A 26,036-nucleotide genomic window follows, 5' to 3' on the forward strand; every position below is an offset into this window, starting at 1 on the left:
TTTCTGAGCCTAATTGTATTGGGATCTAGATCATGAAACTTCCCCAGCTAATCCGAAATTCCCAACCACCCAGCCTGGCTAGGTAATTCTTTTTTTTTTTTGTTTCAGTGCAGTTAAATCAAATGCATTTCCTTATAGGACCAAACACCATGCTATCAGGAGTGAGCAAAAAAACTATCACTTTTTAAGACTAAATTCTGTGCCAGAAGTGAAGCAGCGAAATGCTTCACTTTAGGGACAAGAAAAGCCCTACTGACTTCACTCAGGCCACTTCCATGCTCAGAGCCATGCATGGTTTTGTGAGGCTGTCCCTGAGAGCTGAGGCTCACGGACCAGTGTAGGAATACTTGGTTCCTATCAACTTGCACTGGCGCTGTAAGACTGAGCCTGGCAAAATGGACAGGAGCAAACTGCGAAATAAAGGCATTTCTGTTCTAATTATCACACACAGCAAAAGAGGAGACCCCAGTACGTGTAAGATCCTCCTCTCCAAGCCAGATCCTGATAAAGACATTTATCCTCCTGTCTCCAATCCATCCCTCCACGCTAAAAAGCTTCACTAACAGGAGAGGAGGGGCTTTGCATGCTGAAGATCTTACTTAACCAGCTGTTATCAAAGTATTTGCAGGGTGCATGAACTCTCTTGCCTTACATCGCTGCTCCAAGAGGAGGCTGTTGGCTTTCTGATAAAACTCTGCCACTTATGAAAAGAAATTCTGCACTTTGGGGATGATGCACACTTGATAAGAAAGATACCTTATGCTGTTATCAATATTGACTTAGGAGGGACACAGAGTAAGTGTTCTACCGTATACAAATATTGTCACTATCTGCATCTCAGAGAGCTGAAAAGTTAGCAGGCAGACGCAGGCAGCGTGTGCATCTCCACGGGGCAGCCTGTGCAGCTCAGAGCTCGTCAGAGCCTCCCTTCAGAGGATCCCTCTGTTGTTGCGTTTGCAGCCGATGTGTGTACCCCTGACAGCGTGCGCTGGCTTTTCTTTTTTTTTTCCCTGAACGTGTATATTTGTTATAACACCTTGGGAAGGAAAAGGGTGCTGCCTTTGCAAAGTTAGATAACTGGCCCAGTTCTTTGCTGCCGGATTGGCTGGGAAAGGCCCTGTAAAACCACGCTGGCCAGCCGCCCGGCCCAGCCCTGAGAGGCTGCAAGCTATTTCCACAATTGGCCACTTCAGAGCGGGAGAGGGGGAGGTGAAGACAGCCAGGGAAACTGCATCTCCGCCAGGCTCCTTCCCTTCCTCCTTGTTTTTTTCTCTCAGCTGGAGTAGTTTGGCAAGCCCGCTGCGGGTGCCTCCGAGCCTTTCTCGCAACATCCAGGCGAGTGGGGTGTAGCGTTGGCGGCCAGGCACCTGGCCCTCCCTTAGCCGTGCTAGCAAAGTCCCAGGACAGGACATGTCAAGCTGCAACAGCCCTGGGGGCCCCGGTGCCCTGGACTTTCCTGAAGTCCTGAAGTCCCTGCTGGAGTACTCCTTACCCTGGACCAACAAGATGACAGGTAGGACTGAGGGAACGCATGCTGGCGTTTCTGTTTTGATTTCTCCTTCCACTCCTTAAGTTGCAAGGCAAGAAGCGGGCAGAAGATCTCGTTTGCTGCAAGCCCTTCAAGGGTGTGTTTCCCCCAAGTGTCCAAGTCAGACAGAGAGTTCTGGCACCGAGCATGTTGTGCAGCTAGGAGGAAAAACGGCAGCAATGGATTGATTACAAAATCAGTCAAGAGTGCTGAGCTCCTGATCCTTTTAATCTCTGTGCTCAGCTACTTCTTGGAAACCCTCAAACCTTTGTGCACAGAGAAGGCTTGGGCACAAATCTCTGTGCTCACGTAGCAATCCTGGAAGTTGCTCCTATACAGGTTGTCCCATGGTTAATAACAGCTAAGCCTCTTCCCAGATGCAGGCTGTCCAGGGAGCCTGGCCCGTGTGAGGCCGGCTGACTCCGTGCAAACTTTGTGTTTGATGCTGCAGTTGTTTATCAGTGGAAAGCTGGGGTAGGGAACACAGCAAATGTGTTTTCTTTGCAAGAGCACTTCTATGCTCCTAGGCTTTCCCACTCTCTGTGCAGCATCCTATAAAACAAATGGAAAGGACCCAGGAGATTATTTAGTCTGGGCTTCTGTTGTGCTGAACACTTCGTTCTTGCTGGACTGACCACTTCTGTATTGCTGGGCATGCTCCAAGTGCCCACAGCACAACTCGGGGACTCTCTGGTTTTGGATAGGATGCCACATGCCCTTGGCAAGCTGCTTTTTGGTTGTTGTGTTTTAATGTTCACTGCTGAGTTATGGGGAGGTGTGTGGGAACACCTTGTCTCAACAAGCTCATGTCTAGGCACAAGTGAGTTAAACTCATGGAAACAAACATGCACTGAGCTCGCTCTTCTGCAGAGAGCTGTGACCAGGACATGCAGACAGCTCTGCAGTCTTGAGGGGCCGCATGATCCAGGAGGTGGGAGCAGAAAAGCCAGATTCACAATGTGGAGAAAGACCCTGCTCTTTCTCAGGGGTCAACAGGTGAAAAGGCTGCTGCTGCAGCAGTAAAGGATTCATAGCAGGAAAGGCAGCTGCCTACACCTGCTGGAATACAGGGAGCCCTCGGCACCCACACAGCTCCCGGTGGGAAAGGGGTTAATAGGGCAATGGGAGCTGCCATACCTGCTAAGGGTCTCATTTTGTCACATTGCTGCACTGCTGCCACCTGTGAGCTAGCTCTCTCCTTTGCTGAGACTTTGCCTGTTAACGGGTGTGTTTACATATCACACAGTAAGAAGCTGTGTGTGGGGACGAGGGCATGTTTTCTGAGCTGACTGATACCCAGGTAGAAAGCAGACCTGGCTGTGAGGAGGCAGTAACGGCCAAGGGAGGCTCACGTGGTACAGAGCCTTGCTGTGGCTAAGCTGAAGTTTGGCTGCCTCTCTGGGATCTCTGGCTTCCACAGCGAAGTGGATTGAATTAATCGAAGGGAGGAGTGCTGGCAAGATTTATCTCTTTGGCAAGAGTTGAAGTGGGGAGTGGACGGGGGATCAATGATTTGCAGGGGGAATGATTTAGTCTTAACTCAATATGGCTTATTTGGCAGCTGAGAGTGCTGTTTTGTGGCAGCTTTCTTCCTCAGCCCCAGGACCACCCTGCCTCTCAGCATCACCTCCCATAACCCTTAGAATTGTCCTTATTAAGCCGCCTCCCTCCCGGGCCAGTGTTCCCATCATGGCCCTCTTCCCACAGAGCTCAGTTCCCTCCTCCTGGGTCTCCATACCTATACACCACTTGTCTGGATTTGCTGGGTCTCAGGCCTCTGTCTGAAATGTGTTCTGCTCTTCAGACCTCCCAGTGGGGCTTGCTGTACATGTTCCCCCTGCCCCGTGCCTAGTGCTGGGCTGCTTCTTGCTTGCCTCGTTGCTGCATCAGAGCTGGGCTGTTCTGCATCATCTGGCCCTGACAAGACTCCCAGCAGTAGCAGCCAAGGCCACTGCATTCCTCTCCTCACATCTCATTGTCCTCCTTTTCCTTCTCAGCTGCAGAACAAAAGAGAAATTGTAAAAATCCAGGCAGACTCCAGCTCAACTAAGAAGGTACAGCTGATGGTGCAGTGGCCACTTTCTGCTGGCAGTAGCTTGAGCCCCTAATTCCCAGAGGAGGCCAGAAAAAGGTCTCAGAGCAACCTCCCTCCTTGCTGGCAGAGCAGAGCTGATGCCCAAGCAGGGTGCTGTGAAAGGGAACCCACAGGAATGCTCCCCAGGAACTCCCTCCAGCCTTCGGGACACGCAGCTAACACTGTACATACTTAAACCCTCTCCAAGCAAAGTCACAACCCAGTGGTGGTGCACAACAAAGTTTAGCACAGTGGAGTGTGGGTGGAAATGTGCTGGAGAAAGAACATGGTCGATCTAAAAGGAAGAGCCCTGGAGTAAAGGCTGCTGAGTGGTTTTAATAACCTCCATTCATATGGACATTACCCAGCAAAGCATTTGGCGTTGAGATCTGCAGGGGGTGATGCACGCAGAGCCTGTTCCTTGAAGTAGCATTGTACAGTACTGAGACACAGTGACATCCCCAGGGGCCTCCAGCATCAACAACAATGGAACAAAGCAACCATGAGAGCCATGAGTAACTGAACGGGAAGCCTGCAGCCTGCCCACTTTGGCTACGTCCCCTTGCCCTGTTCCTAGAAGGTGCTCCTTCCCAAATTCACTAGGTTGTGTTCTCCTACCGCCTACCACTAGCTGTTTCCCAGGCAAAAGCATCACTGCGAGCCCACCGCCCCTTGCTGAGCTGTGTGTGCTGCCTCTGTCATGTGTGGTCTGACATCTGTGTTTCATTGCCCTGTGTGAAGTGGCATCTCCCTTTCATGCATGTGCTTTTTTCTTCTGCCAGCTGAGCTTGGCAAGGCAGAGGGAGTCTGCAGAGGGTGAGCAGCAGCCCTGGCGCATGCTGGGCAGCGGAGCATGACCTGTTCTGCCTGCTTCTTGCAGCTGGATTTATGAGCCTTGATAAACGATGCATTAACCCATGCTGTTCCAGCCTTTGGACCACAGCCTGTATTAACGAGGTGGCCCTTTCCCAGCTCCCCGTTGGGCACCATGCAAGCAGGAGTTGCGTCAGGAGTCCCACCCCTGCCCCCGCGAAGAAGGTGGCAGATTCAGCCTCCCAGCCCATGCAAGAGAAGTAGCTGGCAGGTAGGGCAGCTCCCTGTCTGACTGGGTTGGATGGAGATGTCCCCTGGTCCTTGTTGTAGAAGGGCAATGGGGAAAAGCACCTACCCCATGCAACTTCCGATCTATTCTTTTTCCTGGGGCACATGGGGAGGAATTTGGACGTGATTTTGTGTCACAAAGACCATCAGGGTTTATTAGAAAGGGTCAGGTCAAATTGTGCCTCGCAAACAAAATGAAATGTCTGAGCTTTGTGGGAGAGCAGCTGAACCAAGCAGATGCCTGAGTGTCTACCTGGGAAGAAGAGGTCCTTTTTCTGCTGGCACTTTGAAGGACATCTCCACCCTGGCACCTGTGGCTCTGTTGGCTGCGGATGGGGCCACCCTATGGAGGTTGCACACCCTTTCCTTTCCCCACTCGCAGCGCTATGCAGTAGGTTTGCTGCGGCCGGCCCTTCTGCGGCAAGAGGCAGCAACTGCTGACGGGAGAAGCCTGTGGCTGTAGCATCTGACACTTCTGTGAGCTTATTCGTTCTGCAGGAGAAGCTCCTCAGTATCCACCTGTGCTCTTGGGGATGAACTCAGCAACACTTGCTCCCTTTGTATGGTCAGAAGCTTAAATCCCAGCACGGCATCCCTATTGCTGGAAGATGGGATCAGCTGGAGAATCGCAAGGGATCGCTTGTGATCATGAGAACTTGGAGAGACCCCCTCCTTCTCCAGCTTCCCAGCCGCAGTGAGGTCCTTCTCCCTGCTAATGTTATATATATAGGGCACGCTGCTGCGGGCATGATGTAGGACAGAGGGAGATTAAATCCAGGTCATGTGGGAAAGGTGATGTCGGGATCCTAAACGAGGATATTTAAGGACCGGCGGCGGTTCGGCACCGGCGGCGGCCGACGCGGTTACGCGACCTCCGAGCCCGGTCCCAGGCCCGCCGCCCTCCCGCGCCGCGCTGCCTGCCCCGGCGGTCGAGCCCAACCGGACCCGAGGCCGAGGGGTGAGGCAGCAGGGAGCGGCCTACAGCTGAGAAGCGGCTCCTCGGCGCCGCGCAGCCCGGGCCGCCCACACGGTCCCCTCAGCCGGTAACTGTCGCCTCAGGCAGCGACGGGGTGGTGGGGGGGGACTCCCGCGCATGCGCAGAGGCGGCCACCAAGAGACGAGCGGCGAGCGCGCGCCCCGCGGCCGGCGCTGCTCCTCCTCCGCCGCCCACGCGCGCGCCTTCCCCCCCCCCACCCCCCCTCGCCTTCAGGAGCAGCTGGCGATGACGCAGGAGGGAGGCGGGGCTCCGCATGCTAATGAGGCGCAGCAGCCGGCCCCCGCACGTGCCCCGGCGGGCGGCGGGCGCGTGCCCGCGCGGCTCCGCCCCCCCGGGCGGTGCGGGCCAATGGGCGCGCCGGGGAGGGGAGGAGGGGGCGGACCTCCCTCATGAATACTGAAACATGCTGCCAGGCGTCAGCCGGCTGCGCATGCGCTCTCTGCCTGCTCGCGCGAGTCCGTCCGTCTCGCTCCGCGTTCGTCGTTGCTCGACCGTGTTCTGGGGAGCTGCTACTGCCGCCGCCGCCGCCGCCTCGCGCCGCGACCGTTGACAGCCGTTGACACAGCCGTTGACAGCCCGCCCGCCAGCTCGCGGGGAGTATGCCCGGCCGCGCCGCGCACCAGGAGGCGGCGGCGGCGGCGGCGGGAGGACCGGAGCCCACTGCAGCCGGGGGGAGCGCGGGGGGGGCCGCCGCGCAGCAGGAGCAGCGGGGCCTCGCGGGCGCCTTCCCGCTGGTGCTGAAGAAGCTGATGGAGAACCCGCCGCGGGAGGCGCGCCTGGGTGAGCGCGGGAGCGCGCGCGGGGGCGGCGGGAGCGCGCGACACCCTCCAGCTTCCCCCCCCCCCCCCCTTTTCCCTTTCCTTCTCCTCCTCCTTCCCCCCTCTCCCCCCCCCGCCGTCTTCCCGCCTCGGAGGGCGGGTCTCGCCGGGTCACGGAGGGACTGGCCGCGGTGTGCGCGGAGGGGGGGGCACCCGCGGGAGAGGCCGCACGCCCGGGCCTGGCGTCCTTCCCCGGTACGTCCTTCTGTCCGCCCCTCCCCGGCCGGCCGTGCCAAGTGCCGGCAGCACGGGATCCCGCCGGGAAAGGGCTCGGCCTGACGGGGCGGCCGCCGGCCTGCAGCTCGGCCGGCTCCCCGCCTCAGCCGCGCAGGGCAGCAGCGGCCGCCCCGCGGGACTGGGTCTCCCCGGCGAGCCGGTGCGACTGGAAAATTCAGCTGCTGCCATCGTCCTTTCGGGTGTATTTAAGTGTATGCGCCGGGCAAAACAAAATGCTTCGGGTGCGAGGGATATGTGGAAGTCAGGACGTGACGCGCTGGTTTTTATCCCCTTAGCTATCTAAAGGCAGCCTCCCCTACCTTTAGACGCATAGTTGGGAGCAGCAGTGAAAAGGTTCCGAGTCTTCCGTGACCTTAATTACTGAAAAGTCGTACGATGACACGCATAAACAGCAAATCTCCTCAGATTAGGTTTGTTGATAATCCGTGAGGGTATGACTGACTGACTGCCTGCACATGCAGCGCTGCATAGGCTGGAGCTCGCTCTCTCCCACCGATTATGCAGTCAGCAGCTGTGTAAGTAACAGTGCTGGTGCTTATAGTCTTCAATGCTGATGGCACTTCTTTTAAAAACTTTTTTTTTTTTCCACCTGGCAGTATTTTTTGCCTTTTTGAGTATCAGTTTGATTTTGAGGAAGGTTTGTGTTTATCCGCACTGCTGTAGCACCCAGTGTACTGGTGTATAATGTCCTTTCCAATCATGAAGATTCTGTGATTCTGTGAAATAAATCCTTACATTTAGGAGTTTTGAAGTTGAGAATAATTTTTGGAACATCAGGCGATATCCAGAGTAGACTGCAGTGCAAGCAAGGTTGGCAAGATTCTTCCCAGTGAGGAGCCTAGTTAAGATCTGTTTACTTTGTGTGTCTAATGTTGTACAGTACTGTGTAAATGTATCCATCTTGTTGTTCTGGAAAATATTTTTTCTCCTTTCTGTTTAAAAAAAAAAAAAGTCAGCCTCTGATAAAGGTTTTAGTTATGTTGCCATGGTGCAGGATGTTGCAGTACATAGAATCTTGAATCTACAGTATTATGGGGTTTCTTAAGATATTTCTTCACCCAATCCTTTTTAAGGTGATAGTGCTAGCAGGAGCCTAAGGTCATGTGTGGAAACTATGATGGTAGCTGACTGGGATGTGGTGACTTTGTCTTAGGGGTGGTTTTCTTGTCCAGAATCATGTGATCTGGCCTATGGACATGTAAAATTTTAAAATTAATACGATTTTGAGGTAGTGCATCTTCCTAAAATTAGAAACATATTATACTTTTAGTAAAAGACCCTATTTCATCTTGGGAAGGTGTTCAGCTTGGCTCTCTAAAGCTTGCTAGTGAGTCCATTGCATCCTGATTACCCCTCTCCCTTCATGCTGTGATGAAGTTCAGTTGTTCTCATTCTTAAAATTTCTCCATAGATTTCCTTAGTCCATCTTGTACTGTTCCACTTCACACTTTGTGGAACTTGTTGCTTTCTGTTCATTTTGATCTCTCTTGCTTTTCTTGTTTGCATATTTGCAAGACAAAAGAAAGAACTCCTCCTGTGTTAGCAGGTAATTTTACAAAAGACTTGTCGGGAGAATTGTGACTCAACTGACTTCAGAAGATCCTTGTTGATTTTCTGTTCCTTTACAGTATGGTGACACAGCCAAAATGTTAAATAATTACAAATTTACTTAAAACAGTGGTGTGTTTTCAGCAAGCTTTCTGAGAAAAGACCCTATGCCTTTTGCCTGGAACACCTGTTGAGAAAAATACAATTTTCTGTTTTATTCAGTGAGAAATGGTATCAGCTAGCTGCAGTGTCCATTTATAGTCTCCACAAGCTACCTGTGGGTTTTCCAACTGCTGTAGGTAATTTGACTACCCAGTAATCCAGCAGGCTTTCTAATCCTTCTGAGCAACAGAGGAGGACATCCAATTCCAAATGAATGCCGTAATCTTGAATGCCCTGCCATATACCAAGTATGTCTGACCAGCCTTGCTGTAAATTGTGATCATGTATGCTGTAGGGATTAAATAAATAAAAATAATAGTCTTTTTATAAAAAGTCCTGTGGGGTAAGGGAAGAGAATTAATATTCTGGAGCAGGAGTATAAATCTGTCATATTAATAATGAGCTGCTGCATACTCTCCAAAGGATGCCTTAATCGCCAGTTGTGTGCTGCTGTGGCAGGAGGAATGCCTCAACAAACATCACAGTAATGGGCATCAGGAATATAGAACCCTGTAACCTGTCTTGTTCTATTGTCACAAGTGGGACTAAAGATTTACGGAGCGATCAGCCTTAGTCTGTGTAGTGTTTTTGGTATAATTTACAATACTTTTTTATGAACCAGGGGAACTTTGTCAAATAAGTGTTTGTTCTGTTTGTGGCTGGGGGAGCACTTGACAGTTGTGGCCAAAATATCTTTTGGTGTGCTTTTGTTCTTTTGTTTTGTTATTTTTTTTTTTTTGTGGGTGGTGGGTCTTTTGGTTTGATTTTTGTGGGGTTTTTTTGGTTGTTTTTTTTTTTAAAAAACCACCAGGATGTGGAATAAAGCTCTTAACAGGCTGCTGCTTCTGGCTAAAACAGCAGTATTTCCAACAGTTCAAGAACTGGAATGCTCTGCCTAAATTACTTAACACAAACTAGTGACCTCTCTGTTAACAGCAGATGTACAGCCTAGTTAGTAGGTCACAGTAGCAGAATGAGGGGGCTAAATCGGACATGAGCCATCATCTGCAGAAGTACAGTCCAGATTTATCAGGGTGACCTTGAATCACTGCAAATGGAGCCTCTTAGGATACTGCAGCTCTGCTGTCAGGTAATACCTGTTTACACTATAAATATCTTAAGAGAATTAATGTTTCAGCTCCCTGTGATGGGGCGGGCGGAAACTTCCCCCTCAAGATCCAAGAAGTTAATTAGTGTTTCATTAGATATTGTGCACCCAGCAGGATGTTGTGCAGCAGAAATGAAGATTACATTAATTGAAAGAAAGCCAGTGGGAAAATGTCAATGGAAAAATGATCATACAAAGGTTTTATCTTTTTATGTATCGCATTTGAAATACATGGGCAGCCAATATGCATGTTAACTTCTGCTATTTTAATTTGTTTCAGATATTGCTGTTAGAAGTGAGGAGGGAAAGAGAGGCAGCATAGCTGAACAAAGATAGCACTGGAGGCCCAGGGGTTGTCCAGTTGTCAACACGTAGCAAAAGGACAAAAAATTTCAGATGGTCTTCTCATGTGAAGAAAGGATCTAATCTGGTGTGAGCCAGGGATGATAGCAAGAGGAAGTTGGAGGGACCACAGTCTTTTCAGGTTACTGAAGTACAGCAGGATGATGGTGCGCATCTAAAAGGCATTAAAAGATCTGAATAGTCCTTTAGGCATCTACCTTCTGAAAAATATTTTTAAGCCTTATGTTTAGTCTATTAGTGACTTAAGGTTTCTTTTCTTCTCTGTTGGAGGTGTTGTATTAGGTGTTGCAAAACAAAAGCACTGCTGGCTTGCATTAAAGCTGGTATAACTTAAAATGGAATAATGGTGTTTTCAAGAGTAGAGACTGATTTTTATTTTTTTTTCCCCTGCCATTTTGAGTCAACATTCACAAGTTTTGTTATCATGTTGATCAAAAAATAAAAGTGATTTGCAAAGAATTCATTATTGTCACTTGCACTTGTTTTGGTGTTGTCTTTACTGGGATGTTGTCCACAATCTCCAGTGCCAATCTGGGTTTGGTTGTGCTGAGCACTATGCAAACCTTATGGAAATACACAATCCCTGATTCACAAGTTGAATGTAAAATGGTGATTCCAGTTTGGTGCTTCACTAGTAAGTGAAATCATCCTTACATGTGAAGCAGAGTAGATGCTGTTTTTTTACTAGCTTCAAGTAGGAGCTATTTAGAAATGTGCAGGTTATTTGGATCATGACTGTGAGCCTGCACGTTTGCTTTGCCCAAGCGAAGGGTAGGAAAGGTGCAAAACTCCCTGCAAAAAGGAGTTGTTAGCAGGGATAGGAGTTGAGAGATGGCAGTTCAGAGGCAGCAGTGTCAAGTAGCAAGGGGGAAGGCCAAAACTACAAGATTATGTTAATAAAGCTCAGGTCCAGGAACCACTGTTCTGAATTTAACATGTTCTTTGGTACTTGCTCTTAGAGCCAAGTGTATGGCTGGTAAGTATTTTCTCAGCTGTTTAGTTTAAAATAGGTGTCTCCTTTTGTATAACATGTTCAGAGCATGGTAGATTAAAATGATAATTTAATTCATATGGCAGCACTGTTCTTTAAGCCATAAAAAGCTCTTTCAGTCCCAGTTCCACACCAGCTAAGGCAAGAGCAGAAGGAATGCCAGTTCTATCAGAATAGGTTTTATATAAATAGGCTTTTCTGATTTAGAGCAGAGTTTCACCCCCCACTCCCACCCCCAATAAAGAAAAATATTCCTTTAGGATATTGTTGCCAGTCTAGAAAACCCTAATGCAAAACGTTTGTGCATTGTGTTGGGCTAATCTGTGTCAATACTGGAGATCCAAACTGGTCCAGTCTATGTCCCTGGAGTCCTTGTTCCATTGAACTGAATATTTGCCAGCTTCTGTGGAAAGACCCAATTTGCAGTTGGTTAGGATACAACCAGTGCCCGTTCCTTTTGACGGCAGTGCTGGCACAATGCTGGCAGTGCTGGCACTGCTTCTGCAATGCCTCCTTCGGTGCTGGTAGAACTGCATGTCTGCATGGAGAACTGGATCAGGAAAATGACTTGGATTCTTTTTTCTTTTCTGCCAGCTTATTTTTATCTCTTAAATTATGTAATTATTCCATAACTTGACTTTTCTGCTTGGATTCTGTCCCAGACGATTGTTAAGATTCAGTAGCTATGGGGAACACAGAATCAGCCATTTTTCTGTCATATGTGCACTGTAGCATAGTAAATGGAGAAAATTTCATCAGTCTTTTGTGGCTTGGGGGTGGGGTGTGGGAATATGCCTTATTAGACATCTCCCCAAAGAGTGAAAATTGTATGTAGGTACTCTGAGCTATCTATAGCGAACAGCATTTGGAGCTATTGCTTTGTGTGGACATGCTGAGTCATTTCAGAAATAACTGCTGCTAAAATGCTGAACAATAGACATCCAGGTCTCTGGTGTCTGGTGGACCTTTTTGACTGCTTTTCAAATGTAATCTGAAAATCCATATTCCTTTCTTGTTTGTATCTAGATTATTCTTCTGCACCTTCCTTCTTTGTGCATAGAATAAACTACTCTGCTTCCTTGGAGTTTTCTTAATGGCTTCCTATGTAATCCTACTTACGGACACTCACTTTCGCTGTCTTCCAAGATGAGCCAGGCTATTTTGCAGTGACTATTTAACAATAAGCTACATGCGTATTATATCACGCTTTGGTAAGTTATCATAGCAAAGATGCTGGTCTTCAAGGCTACTCAAATGCCTGTGGTCCGGCCATCACAGGGGGTCAGAGCGTTCCATACTGAATGTATGAATGTCGCCTTTCAACATCTGATTTTTCAGATTACGTCATGAGGCAGAAATACAGCTTACTGAATTTCCTTTCATGGGGATTTTGTTAGACTCTTAAACCTTGAGTCTCTCCTGTGTTGCAGCTTGTACAGTGACCTACTTGTATCTTTCAGATAAAGAGAAGGAGAAGATAAAGCTTGAGGAAGATGAGGCAGCAGCTGCCAGCACTATGGCAGTCTCGGCTTCCCTTATGCCGCCCATTTGGGACAAAACCATTCCTTATGATGGCGAGTCTTTCCACCTGGAGTACATGGATCTGGATGAGTTCCTGCTGGAGAATGGAATTCCTTCCAGCCCTACTCACCTGGATTTGAACCAGAATCCACTCTTGCCTGTGTCTGAGCTGGAAGGAAAGGAGTCTGCCAGTGCTTCCACTGGTTCTCCTGCATCATCCTCTTCCACTGCAGTTTACCAGCAATCTGAAGCAGCCTCCAGCACAGGTAGATGGAATAATATGGGGCTCTGAGGGACTTCCGTTTTTCTGGTATTAAAAGGTGCCTCTTCAGATCAAAGAGGAGATGTGCTAACCTGTCAGTGTTAGCTGTGGCAGGTTAAGTAGCACAGACATGCTCAGTGTAGAGCCTTAGGTTTATGTGTGAGTTCATGAAGATGCTGCTTCTTCTCTTCTTCCCCTCTCCCCCACCTGGAAAAAATGAGTGAGCGTCTCTCAGTGTACAGTCTGTTTCCCTTTTGAAATTGAGAGAGCTGAAACACCAACATAAAGTATTTGCTTTCTTGGTATTGCTAGTCTAATGAGAAGCTGGAGATGTTGAGAAAATAGTTTCTCAGGTTATTTTACAACAGATTTGATAGTTTCTGACAAGTCGTTTGTGCTACCTTGGTGGCTTGGTATGCTTGGGTGAACTTACGCTAACTTAATGTACCTCAAATAACAATCCTTAATAGAAAAACAATGAAGCAATCTTTTCATACTAGCCTGTGAAATGTGAGAACAGACACTTGGAAAAGGTGCGTTAATGATGCAGTTTGATGTTCTGTGGTGCTTTGAAGTGGGAATGGAGGAACAAAGAAACAAAACTGTACTTAAATGGTAGTAGGAAACTTCTACTCTTCGTTTGTAGTATGGAGATCTTCTCTATTAAAAAATGCAGCAGCTCAGTTTGCACTAGATTTGGAGTTTAAACATGATAGCCACTAAAGTTTCACAGTACTGTTTTCTGAGCAGACTTTACAGCAAGCATTTTGCTCGGGGCTTCTGTGAATCTGTGAGGGAAAAGCAAAATGTGGAACTACTTCAATAAGACATAGGGTGTGGCTTTTTTCTAGGTTGTATATGAAAAAATTATTCATTCATCACTACTTCAAATTGCACTGACATTTACAATTCATGTATATGAAGTATGTAAACGTAAACATTAATATGACAAAGTTCATATGAACATTATCAGTGTTAGACAATCTGTTGGGACATTTGTTTCCATGTGGCAAAGAAGTAGAATACTGTTGCATTTGTAACAAGCCCACCTTTATTTAGTCCTCTGTTTGGAAATACAAATGTCTGACCTTTGAAGGACCTTGTTTCTGTAAGGCTCTCTATGGCACAAAACTGAGGCTGATACAAGTTTCTCATTTCTTACTGCTGTGGAAAGTGCTTCTTAACTGTGTAAAGCATGAAGTTTCTGCCAAGGAAGTATTAACTCTTGTCCAGCATCTGTTTGCTCAGGTCTGTTAGTCTAGCATGTGTTCCTAGAGTTTGTGTTACAAACTGGACTGTGTAACTTCTCTCTGTACCAGCAGCTGTGCAGCACTGAGCACACCTTACGGAAATACTAAATAATACGATTAAATACTGCCTACAGTAGGGTAGTAAACAGAGATACCCAGATTGGCTTCTTGGTTAATTCTCTTCACTCTGCTGAATGTATTGTAACTTCTGCTGTTGTTGCCAGAGTCCCCACCACAAAATGAGAGAAATACTCCCAGCCCCATTGATCCTGACTGCGTAGAAGTTGAGGTGAATTTTAACCCTGATCCTGCTGATTTAGTGCTGTCCAGTGTGCCTGGTGGTGAGCTCTTCAATCCTCGCAAGCACAAGTTTACTGAAGAGGACCTGAAACCACAACCAATGATTAAAAAAGCCAAGAAGGTTTTTGTCCCAGATGAGCAAAAGGTAACAGATTTAATGCTGCAAACTTCTCTAAGCCTTGATCAAAGTTCCTGATTCTTTACCCAAACATTTTGACACATAAAACTAATGCACTGCACCTATGTGATTGGGGAGAAGCACTGCCAGGAATAGAATTGGCAAGTCAACTGCTGTTCTTGCTCTTTTGCTGGTTTAGTATCATGAGATAATTACTGGGCAGGAGTAACTTATCATGCTATACGCAGAAATCAGAAGAATTATCAAGTCATGTCCTCATCAACTGCATTTTTGAAGGCCATTGTGTATATATTTGCCCAGCATTATGTCAGCCCAGACAACAGAACGGGTTGTTTTCTGTGGAAGTTCATTCATGAGTTGAAACTAAGTAAAGGGAGCATTTTAGTTGGACAGCTTCTTAGTAGCCAAGTCTCTTAATCTCCCTAGTTCTAGCAGTGCACTTGGTTTATCCTAAAAAAAGACTCATGTAAGGATGGAATCTTACAGTACTGTGTCGCTTTCATTTTGGTGTCGGAGACCTGCAAACCAGTGAAGATTTTTCAATATAACAGTCAGTATGAATGTAATCATACAATAAAGAGGTGTCTATTTGATACAGTTGTCAGGTTGGCGCATCTTTTTTTTGTTCTTTTCTTTTCCTTTTTTGCTGCAGGATGAAAAATATTGGACAAGGCGAAAGAAGAACAATGTGGCAGCAAAGCGTTCCCGTGATGCTCGGCGATTAAAGGAGAATCAGATCACAATTCGGGCAGCCTTTCTTGAGAAAGAGAATACGGCCCTGAGGACGGAGGTCGCAGAGCTACGCAAGGAAGTGGGACGATGCAAGAACATTGTTTCTAAATACGAGACCAGATACGGACCCTTGTAAGCACACCCCTTTTCCTTGTTAGGGCTCCTTGTTTTAGCCTCTTAGACTTCTCTGCCTTCTGTAGAGACACACAGAAATAAAGTTTGTGGAGGCTTTGCCATTTTGCATCTACACAAAAAAAACCCAAACAAACCCTGTTTCTGTTGGCACAACTTGTTCAGGCTCTTTCCTGATCATTGTATTGCCCAAAATCTTAATGTCCATATTTACAACTATGTTTTTAACACTGATAGAGCATTTTCTGATGTCATACAATAGAACAGATTCATCCGTCTGGAGGAATAGATGTGGATCCCTCCTGATTGGACAGGGCTTTTGCTGTCTGTTCTAATCTCCATTTTAAGTGGAGAAAGAGCCTAGGAGATTCTCCTTGCTTTTTTTTTTTTTCTTTTTAAACTCCTGCTCTTTTCTCCCTTTCCAGCCCACCCACCCCTCCCAGTCAAATTGTAAAACATAATTTTAAGATGTAAGTAGATGTTGCTGGGCAGCATCGTGAAATTATTTCCTCTCCCATTCAGAGGCACTAGGAAGTACCTGTTGTATAGAACTCTTCCTGTCGAAGAGGAACAGGCGAGCCTTTAGGACAGAAAGACAGGAAAGTAATCAATCTCTTGTAAAAACTGAGGTATCTCAAGGTTAATGCACAAGTGTTATGCAGACCAGAGTCAGTGCAGTGTTGATTAAAATACTGCTCAAATATCATGGTAGGTTCTAATCCTGGATAACTTCCAGGAACCAAGGAGAGAGAACAGAAGGGGATCTCTCATTTTATGGATACGGACAAAATAATTTGCTGTGGGTTTTAGGCTGTATTTCTACCACAACCCCTCCTTTTTTTCCTTAGAGGGACTTCTCTCTTGAACTGCTGATGATAAAGGAGCATGTCACACTTAGCTGAGAAGGAAGGGAGAGTTAGGAAAAGAGGTCTGGCTCGTTAGGCTGAACCTTGAGTCCCATCTGTTAAGGAATTGCCAGTACCTTATGCTTTGGAAGAAGGGTTTTTGTTTTTTTTTTTTTTAAAAAGCAAGCAAGCCACTGTTACTTTACTGCACCTTACCTGTTGTACAAGGGCTTGAGAAAGACTTTTGGTCCTTTGCCTCATGAACACTCTATGGAACAAGCTACACCCACTCTAAACACGAACAGTTTACCTCACTATCTCCTGTGTAGCAGTATATCTGGTCTCTCCATGCCTGCTGGTTCTCTCTCCAGCATGTTTCCTGTTACAAAATTAGCACACAAGACTTGCCCTCTTGGAAGTAATCCATTCTCAGCACTAAGCGCTGCTTCAACAGTACGTGGTGTTAAAAGAAAAATACGTTGTGTGATGTTGGGACCTTCTACATGACCTACAACTGCAAGAACCAGAAGCTTTAACAGAAATATGTGTCTAGAAGTCCTCTTAATGAGAGAAGCTATCTTAAGATAGTGGCTGTGTCAGAATTCTTAGGCTACACATCTTGGGCTAATATTTATATTAGGGAGTAAATGTGGGATACAAGATGTTTAAGCTAGTTTCCAGGTCCCCTATTGAAAACTGAAAAGTTTATTAAAAAAGCATTGGGTTTCTTTTCTATACTAAAGTCTTCTTGCCTAGCTTACCTTTTAAACATAATGTGGAAATTGATGTGAGTTTAGACCAATCGTGTGTTGACTTCTTAAGGAAGTTGAGAAACAGGCTAATTCAGAATGCTTAAAGTAAATGTATGCTTTGAATTATCTCCCCCTCTGTTATGTTCTTAATTTGACTAGAGTGGCTCTTCTTTCAAACGTACTAAAAATTGTCACCCTTTCAGCAGGGGTTTTTCTTTCACAGGGTGGTGTGTGGTGGTGATGGTGGGAAGTATGTTATAAATAAATTGTCACACTTAACACTTTGCTTTGTTTAAAGTGACTTATCTGATTCCGAGTGATGCAACTTTAAAGACTTTTAAAAACAAAGCAACTAAAAAGCACACATGAATCGCCAGTCTTCAGAGTGAGCAGTGAAATCTATGAGGTGTCCCAACACAAACAACTGACGATGACCCTGCCTGCCTGCTTGCCTGCAAGTACCCCATCTGAACTACCCAGGGCTGGGCATGATGAAAAGTGCAAAGTCTCCTTAATTCTGTATATGGCTTTCTTATCTGTCTTTCTCACTGTAACTATGAACTACAATAAGCTTACTTATTGGGGTTTTGTCAAGACACTCAAAGTTCATGTCTCAAAGTCTGTTGACAGCCTGTGTGAATAGTGACTCTTTGTTTTGGCACTCAAGTGGAAGAAAATAGGGAGCTTTAAATGAAAGTGTATATATTAAGAACTGCTATATTTTAAGACTCTTTTTCTTTTCCCTGCAGTAGGATGAATTTTATTTAATACTGCGGCTCACTTCTGGTACAGCATAGTATCTTGTGGACTACTGTGGGTGCAGAATTAAAGACACCAGGACAACAACAGTCTGTGATGTGTGAGACTTGCAGTGCAGAAAAATACAGCAGATGTATTGAAACAATCCAGAAAGCACCACAGTTTGCCGTAGCAAGAGTAGTAATAAACCTCTATCAAATGACCCATGTAATAGTAAAACACTTCGGTTGCTTTCCTGCTCCACAGCTATACTGCTGTAAGCTGCCTTTTCCTTTGTTTCTTTTTATCAGGCTTGCTTGCTTTTATGGTATCTTGCTGAAACAAGATCTATTCTTCTGTTAATGATTTAGCAATCATGGAAAAGGTGCTAGTCTGAGCTGCTGATCCTCATGACTTTTGGCAGTCTGAAACCGCCGACTGAGTATTAGCTCCAGCAAAACAACGTCTGTTAGCTGCCATATTACAATTTTCTGTCTCTTGACTACATGAGAACTGCAGTGGCGAAAGAGCACTTTGTTCATCTGTTTCATAGAACTGAAACAGCCAACGATTTCCCACCGTTACAATGGGCAGCTTAAGTATCAAGACCCTTGTGCTGGTGTGGGAGAGTAGATGAAAGCTTGGACAGATTGCGGGGATGTTTATTGTGTGTAGAAGATGGAGGAAGTAGGTGGAAGTTCCTTTGTAAGAGTTTCATCAGCATAACAAAAATCTACTCTTATATTGAGGAAGCTTAAGAGCTAAATTTGCGTGGGAAGAAAAAGAGCACTTAATTTCTGGGCCATGCTTGTAGCCAAAGTGGAGCTTGTAAGACAGGAGTGAAAAATGATCAAGCGTATTCATAAACAGCATACATCTCAAGAAAAATAATCCTGACAGCTTTCAGAAGCACAAGTGCCAAAACTATGAGGCACAACTAGTTACCAGCAAAGCTCAACATTATCATGTTGGGCAAGTATTTTGACTCTGCATTTAGCCAAGAGATTCCACCCCTAATTTCAGAGCAGAAAGGCAAAGAGGAAAAAGGTGCAAAGAAGCAGCTAATGTGAACTTAATTTAAAAAAAAAAAAATAATAAAAATTTCAAAACTCTGAATTTATAACCAGTTTTTTGAAGACATAACCTTTGTAAAGAGCATATACATTAAATGCCATTATTAACCTATTATTTTAATGGACCATGTTCTGAAGTCAAGCAAGTACTTTTAAGTTGTTTTGTTTTTTTTTTTCTGGTTACAGAAGTATACTTATGAGTGTATTATTGTAATTTGGGATTCTAAAGCTGAGATAATCTTGGAGTATTCTCTTCAAATAGATGAATAGTTTAGCTCCATGTTGCTGAAATGTCAGCATATACCTCTATCAAGTATTCCTGATTTGGACCGATATTTTTGGTATTTACTGGGTTTTGTTTGTTGTTTTATTTTGGTGATAAAGGCCAAACCATGGATTTAGAAAACAAAAACAAAGCAAACCAAACAAACCTGACAGCATGTAAATGTAGCAACTCTTTTTGCATTTATCATTTCTAAATTTTCAGTTAGCTTTGAATGGCCGTTCTTGAAAGTCATGCTTCCTGTTTAAATCACAAAGATAACGGGTATTGTTAACTGGGCAAGGAGCTGCTAGTCCTTCATTTGGGTCTTGCTGTCTTGCTGCTTTAGGAATACCTTTTAAATACTTAACAAATTGTATGCAGGATTTGGTTTTGCAGTATGTCATGCTATTTTAACAGCAAAATATTCAGTCAGTGAGAATAGTATGTGCAATTCTGTTACCTTTTGTGTTGGTATTAAAAGCTTACACCATGGAAACTAACAGTGAATGTTCATTAGATCTTTCTTTCAGAGAATACTGTTAGCAAACTCTTGTGCTTCCCTGTAGGACAGTGCAGATTTCCACATTCTGTGATTCATGTGCCTATGGGTTGCAAAACTGGAAAATCGCACTTTATGGTGAGTGCGGCCTAACTTTTGTAGTTGGAGAATTTTATTTTTTTTTGTTAAGAAGCAACATCTTCAAAGATAGATGAGAAGGTGGTAACTATTTAAAAGAGTGGAGGTATTACCAGACAAAAAATGATGTGCAATGCGGAATTCCTTTCTCAGTTTTTGCAGTCTCAGGAAGTTAAGCTTACTGCTTTGGAGCTCTCTGCTCCTCTCAGAACAAGTAACTATATAATCTTGTTTCTTTGACTAGGATGACAATCCTATCTGTAAGTGATAACTTGGGTATGTTTTCATAGTGGTCATAAGAAGAGTAATATTCTTTTAACTCAATTTGAACATTAAAAGATGCTGAATTGACACTGTTAGAATCTGAAGTTCTCTAACTTTGGAACATGGTCTGTAGAGGCCGTAAGTGTGCCTGATGGCAATGTACCCCATTCCAGCCATAAAGGGACCATCTCCAAGGGGAGAGAATAAAGGTAGTGCACCTTTCAGCATCACTGCAAGGGTTGCCAGTAAAGGGATCGGTTTCTGACACAGCTGTACGTTTGTTAGAAGTGGATTGACACCAAATGACCATTTGACAGTACTCACTTTGAAAATATATAAACTGTTGATGAGATTTGTGGGCAATAAGTGTTGTCTTACTCTGCAGAAGAAATGGGCTATGAATAAATGATGCGCAACATAATACGGTATTGCTTTCATACATGGTCTTCTAATCTACACATAGTTATATCTCCTTATAATAATGCGGGTTTGTATTTAAAAAATTCCCTAGAAGGCTAATCTTTCACCTATTGCCAAGATCTGCTCCCACTGAAGCCAGTAACAAAGATCTTATTAACTCCCACAGAAAAAAGTCTTTACTTTCACATAGTTATCGTAAAGTTTTAGCAAGCACTGGAGTCACGGGTGTCTTTGCTTTACTCTAGAGCATTCTGTGCTGGCATCAGGTGGATGTATCTCATTGCAGGTGTAATGTTGGTAAACTGGTCCTATCACTTGTGCATTTTGACAGTTAGTGACAGTTTTGATACTCAGATAATCTGAATTCTGCTTTTTATTTTCTGGGAGAAGAAATGTTTTAAAAAAAATCTATGATTCCAGTAACATTTTATGTGTTTTCTGACAATTCTCCATTTCCCAGCTGTGCTGTTTGAAAGGCCAAGGTGTTCTAGCTGTAGAAATCACTTTCAGCGTTATCTGCAGGACTGCTACTAATTGTACCAAATCCATTTCAAGTTGGGAGGTGCAGTGGAAGGGCAGCAGCTTTGGGAATACTGTAATAAAACCACTTATGTGGAAAAATATTTTTGTGTAGACAGCAGAAATAATGGACTTGCACAGAAGACAATATTGCTGCTTCAGGCTTGTAAGCCTCCTCAGCGTAACAGGGCTTTGTTCCTTATGATCAGATGCCTTCATTTTTAGTGCAAGTGGAGGTATCTCAGACCTTTGTAAAATCCAGATAGGCTTTTGTTCCCCCTTAAGGTTTTAGCTGCTAAACACAAGATGAGAAATGCAAGTTTGTCTTAATGCCTGAATCTCATCTTTTTGGCAGCCTAAATCCATAAACAGCAAAATCATTTATTAATGCTAGTGTTTTGCCTTTGCAGCACTGCAAGACACTGGCTGGCTTTCTAGATGTTCAGATAATTACTCTCATCTGTATATCTGCCACTGTAACGTGGTCGAGATAGATAAACTCACAAAGAGAGACTAGGAAAAAGGTAGAAAGAATAGGCTGAACTAAACTTCTGTGGAGTGGAAATGCTAACATAATGCTAATTGAGAAATTAAAATGATTTAATTCATGATAATACAGATTTGTCATACAGAATGTAATTTGTTAGTTTGATAGTATGCTATCTCCTAGTGAGGCACTTTTGGAATGCAAAGTTCTTAAAGTTCAAGCAGCTATAGGGGAAAAGGAATCCTTTGAGGAAGAGACATGTATAGATGGCAAGGAGAGCAAAGAATGCAAGCAGGAAGAGCAGCGTAATGCAAGAGTCTGACCTGAGCAAGACTGCTAAAACTGAAGCCTCACTGTTTACAATTTTAGGCCAATTTGGATCCCCTCAGTTTAGCATCATACAGAAGATATGTACTTGTTTAGGTTTGGGGAATCTTCTTTTCTTGATCTTGTTTCCACAGTCCAGAAAAAAGTGAGAGGAATATAAAGATAGGAGAGTTACTGCAGAAAGGCATGAAAAAATAGCAGTTGCTTTAACCAAGTGCACTGTTGCACTGGGACTTGACCTGCCAATGTGAACCGATAGTGCTGTGTCGTGAGGAAATTGCTATCTGAGGCCCCAATATTTTAAGGCCTCAATTCTGCTGTCACTTCTGCATGGGATTAGCCCTGCATCTGTAGAGAACCATGTGGACTTCACAGGATCTGTGAAGCTCTGCCCCGGCAGTCAGCTGCAGAATTGTGTCCTTAACGTGCAATCAGTTGTAGTTATAAGGCTGTTGATATTAAGTGTAATTTGGGTGCCTGTTACATAGCCAAAACCCTTGTTACTTCATTTTCCCAACTAAGGCATGAGCAGAAGCCCTTTGCTGTAGAACATATGTTAAAAAAAAAAAAAATGTACTTCACATACGTCTAGTAAATTAAGGCATGTGATTTTGGTCCGTGGGTCTCAACAAACTTTGCTCGTGTACCTGCCTGACTGTTTTCTTAGATCTGCAGTTCTGTCTCGGTGAGAAGGTATGGTGGGATTTGTTTTCCCGAGGGGGCAAAATAGCAGCTCTCATCTGCCACGCTGCGGGTGACTGCTTGCTACTGGCCAGGATCATGGACGAATGCATCCTCTGCACTTCTATGTGAAGTTGTCTGAAATATGGTTATTAACATGAATTATTGGAATACTGTATTTTGTATAACTTAGAACGTGTAAATACACTTTTAAAACTAATCTGTTCTATGAAGTAATAAATAAGTGCTTCCATTGTAATATCTGAATATTGTTAATGCTTCATGTAGCTTGATTTGGGATTATTTTTTTCCTAGAGAACTACAGAAATCAAAACGAAGATTGATGTTGTGGAGTTCTAGTCTAGTCGTGATGCTTTCTATCAACAAAAAAATGTTTTAAAAGTAATAATGAGCTACTTAAGCAGAGAAACTGAGAATTTGAGGGAATTGATTCTCTTCCAGTCTTTCTTTAACAGTAGTCACTGATGACACTCATAACTGTACTCTTCCCATCCCATTAGCTGGACAGTTGATCTGTTGTTTGTGAGTAGCATTTGGAAAGTGGTGATATTTAATTATTCATAAAGCCTAGTGACTGCGGAAAACTAAAGGTTGGTTGGTTGTTTTTTTAACTATTCTTTCTTTTGGCTCAAACAGATCTGTCTCCACCCTTCAGCCAGAGTGCAGCAAGTTGCAATGAAAGAGTGAGTTATTGTTACGGAAGCTCATTTGTAACCTAGATAGCCTACAGCTTTATTAGTTCCCTTAGGTACGTAGATGACACAGGTATCCTGTTGTGCTGTGGAGAGAAAGTGATTAATGACTTGAGGTTTTGCTGAGTACATGTTCACTGGATGCTGCACAGCTGGAACTTTCATCAGCGTTCATGACTTTTTCTATCTCATGTTAAAAGGAGAAAAAAAAAAAAACAAACAGTGGAATGAGAATCATGAGCAGTCTGCTAGGAAATATGAACACTTGGGTTTTGAGAGGGACGTGAGATTGAACCATCAGCCTTCATCTAAAAAGATTAGCCTGTCATGACACTTTCTCCAGCCATAACGTAACTTCTTTGTCTTTAATGCTGTACTGGAGCAGTCTTCTCTCCAGTAGCAGCTACATCAGCAGTATCCCATAAATGACAAAGCCACAACATTTTTTTTGTAGTGGGCAGAGATGGTGGCGTATCTTTCTTTTTTTCTTTTTTTTCTTTTTTTTTTCTTTTAGCTCCCCTCTCAGTGTCTCTAGGCTGTAAAATAGCTATGAAACAGCTAAGCATATGTGCAAATTATTCAGAAAGCTCTGTTCTTGTAAAGCTTTTTCAGAGACATGCATTTTTTAGCTAAATAGTTTGAGGGAACTCTTATATTTGGCCTGAAATTCTGTTTCCTCTTGGATAGAAGTTTTTTTTGGATTCAGATGTGACACTGATCTGTCCCATTCATTCAGTGGGATGGATGATAGATCTGCACGGTATTTATATAAGATATAAATCTGATCTTAGTTTTACTGCCTGTTATATTGTTTAATCTCTTGGATATCTATTCCTTGAGGTTGTCTATATAATTCCTGTAAATGTAGCTGCTTTTTGAAGCAGTCCATCAAGTGCATTTGAGATCATCCTGACTGAAAGATTCTATAGAAATGAAAGAGATAATAAAGATTGTAAAGCGGCTGGGTAAAACTGTATTGCCATAAATGGTTTTAATTTATATATGAGTCTTTTGTCCCAAACTGCTTATTTTGTACATAAACCTACACACTCCTGGCAGCTGATGGGTAAAAATAAAGGTGCTTAAACAGCAATCTAATGAGGAAAGGGCATTTCACTGTTGCGGAGTTGGTATTATTTTATATTTCCATTTATTACACTTTTTTAAATGTATAAACCAGAGATTTGAATTCTCAAAGTCTTCAGCTTGGATTTTGTGAGTAGTTTAAATCCTCTCACCTCTCTGCTCGTAACTGGTTTTTAAGAAAAAGAAAAGCTTTTGTTTAAAATGTAAAATTTTGACTGTATTAAATTCTGTTAGTACCCTTCCTTTTTAAGAAATAAAACGTATATTCCACTATGCTGAGATCCAGTAATTTTGTTCTCTAGATAGCGTACTGTGTGCTGTACACCTCAACTGTCAGCATTACACCTGCAATTTGCACTGAAGTTGGTAGACACTAAAGCAACTGATCAACTTTCAGGATTATGCTCTTGCTGTGCATTTCCCATATGTTAACTGTTAGGTGTGCTGGTAACAGGTATACAATTCCCCACTCTTATTTTCTGGATTAATTGATTTCAATAACTTCGCGAGGTTTTGCATTTGTTCTGTAGTGAGTCTAGGTTGAGCTCTTTCAGGTAGAGGGAGAAATCCTGACAAGTGGTAGTCAGCTGCGTACACTTGAACCTTGCTTCGTTTGTTACCTGTGGGCTGACAGCCACCACAAGAATTTAGTTTTCTTTCTTTATGGGAAGAAACAGAGTTTAGAGTAAGTTAGTTTTGACCACAAGGACAGCTTTCTCCATTCCTTTCCGTTTTTTGACATAAATCTTGTTTTTTTGGTTGGTTTGGTGTGTTTTTGTTGGTGGTTTGTTTTGTTTTGTTTTTTCCAACCCTTCCCCTTTCCTGGAGGTGTTCAAGGCCAGGCTGGATGGGGCTTTGAGCAGCCTGGTCTAGTGGGAGGTGTCCCTGCCCGTGGCAGGGGAGTTAGAACGAGATGATCTTTGAGGTCCCTTCCAACCCAAACCATCCTATGATTCAAGGGCTGGTAGGTGAAGATCAAGCTGGTAAGAAATGTATGTCTTCTATACATTCACTGCCTCTGACTGGAAAGGACAGCTTCCAGAATGCGTTAATTTTCCTTGGCCACTTACAGTCCATGCTATTTCTACCAGAGACACACGCTCTCAAGGAAGGTGAGATCACTGGTATTTTAATATATCTGGAATATTTTAGCATATATAGAATCTGCAGTAAGGTAGAGTTTGGTTCTTTGCTTTTGTAAAAGGTATCTTGCATGATTGGTGATGGGGGCGACAGGAAGAAAATAAAATTCAAAACAGGAGGAAAAGGGGAAGATAGGATTTCTGATCCAACTCTGCAGGTAGGGCTCTTGTCTACGTGAACACTCAGTGACTGTTTCCTGACACTTGAGGGAGGGAAGGGGTACCTAGCCCAGGCACTAGAAGGTCTATGAAGACTGGGTTGGCATCTTGTCTTGTCATTCAGTACTATTTTGAAACATATGTATGAAGATGACTACCTGCAACCTACCATAGCCGATTAGGAAATATATTCATATGGTTTTGCAGAAGGAAGAAATTGTGTCAATTAGTTGTTTTTCTCTGCCTATCTTCCAGAGCCGTGGCAATTTGTATATAAAAGCTAAAAACTTACCTATTTAGAGGGAGTGTCCTGACATGTGCCATGTGCTGAAGGCCAAGGACTTGACGTAGACAAAACAAGGAATTGCGGTAGAAAGTGAGTGGATACAAGGATATGTTGGATGTATCCTTCTGGTGGTACGCAGCCTTAAGATAGAATCAATGGACGATATTTGGTATCTTTTCTCTGTTGTGATGGCAGCTGTCAGCAGCATGGAGGTTTATTAAACAGTGTCGTCTTTTCAGGGAGACCGTATGTTCTCTTGGGTGGGTGGGGAGCAAGTTTATAAATGTCCTAACTCTACACATTATATTACTAGTTCCCTTCAGGAAATTCTCCTATTTGCATTCTCCTAATATCTCCAGATCACTAGCGATCTGAAGGA

At 44.2% G+C, this 26,036-nt stretch overlaps 1 protein-coding gene across 2 annotated transcripts; it reads left to right on the forward strand.

Moving 5' to 3' along the window:
- The first annotated feature begins 1,200 nt into the window (after window positions 1–1,200).
- Window positions 1,201–24,343, forward strand: TEF (TEF transcription factor, PAR bZIP family member). 2 transcript variants are annotated; one of them, XM_063322529.1, is made up of 5 exons: window positions 1,201–1,513; window positions 12,388–12,714; window positions 14,185–14,405; window positions 15,052–15,263; window positions 17,159–24,343. In XM_063322529.1, the coding sequence occupies exons 1-5, from the start codon at window positions 1,411–1,413 to the stop codon at window positions 17,178–17,180; spliced, it is 885 nt and encodes a 294-aa protein (XP_063178599.1). In that variant the 5' UTR covers window positions 1,201–1,410; the 3' UTR covers window positions 17,181–24,343. The 2 variants fall into 2 exon arrangements, with proteins under 2 accessions (XP_063178599.1, XP_063178598.1); XM_063322528.1 differs by lacking the exon at window positions 1,201–1,513 and adding an exon at window positions 6,140–6,480.
- The last annotated feature ends 1,693 nt before the right edge of the window (window positions 24,344–26,036 follow it).

This window comes from Chroicocephalus ridibundus, chromosome 1 (genome assembly GCF_963924245.1).
Source record: "Chroicocephalus ridibundus chromosome 1, bChrRid1.1, whole genome shotgun sequence".
NCBI lineage: Eukaryota > Metazoa > Chordata > Aves > Charadriiformes > Laridae > Chroicocephalus > Chroicocephalus ridibundus.

What these genes read in the sequence shown, in the direction of transcription:
- TEF (XM_063322528.1), top strand. Translation starts at nt 6,300, where the DNA reads ATGCCCGGCCGCGCCGCGCACCAGGAGGCGGCGGCGGCGGCGGCGGGA. An exon ending in TGAAGCAGCCTCCAGCACAG is followed by an intron (nt 12,715 to 14,184) that starts GTAGATGGAATA and finishes TGTTGTTGCCAG; the next exon opens with AGTCCCCACCACAAAATGAG. An exon ending in TTGTCCCAGATGAGCAAAAG is followed by an intron (nt 14,406 to 15,051) that starts GTAACAGATTTA and finishes TTTTTGCTGCAG; the next exon opens with GATGAAAAATATTGGACAAG.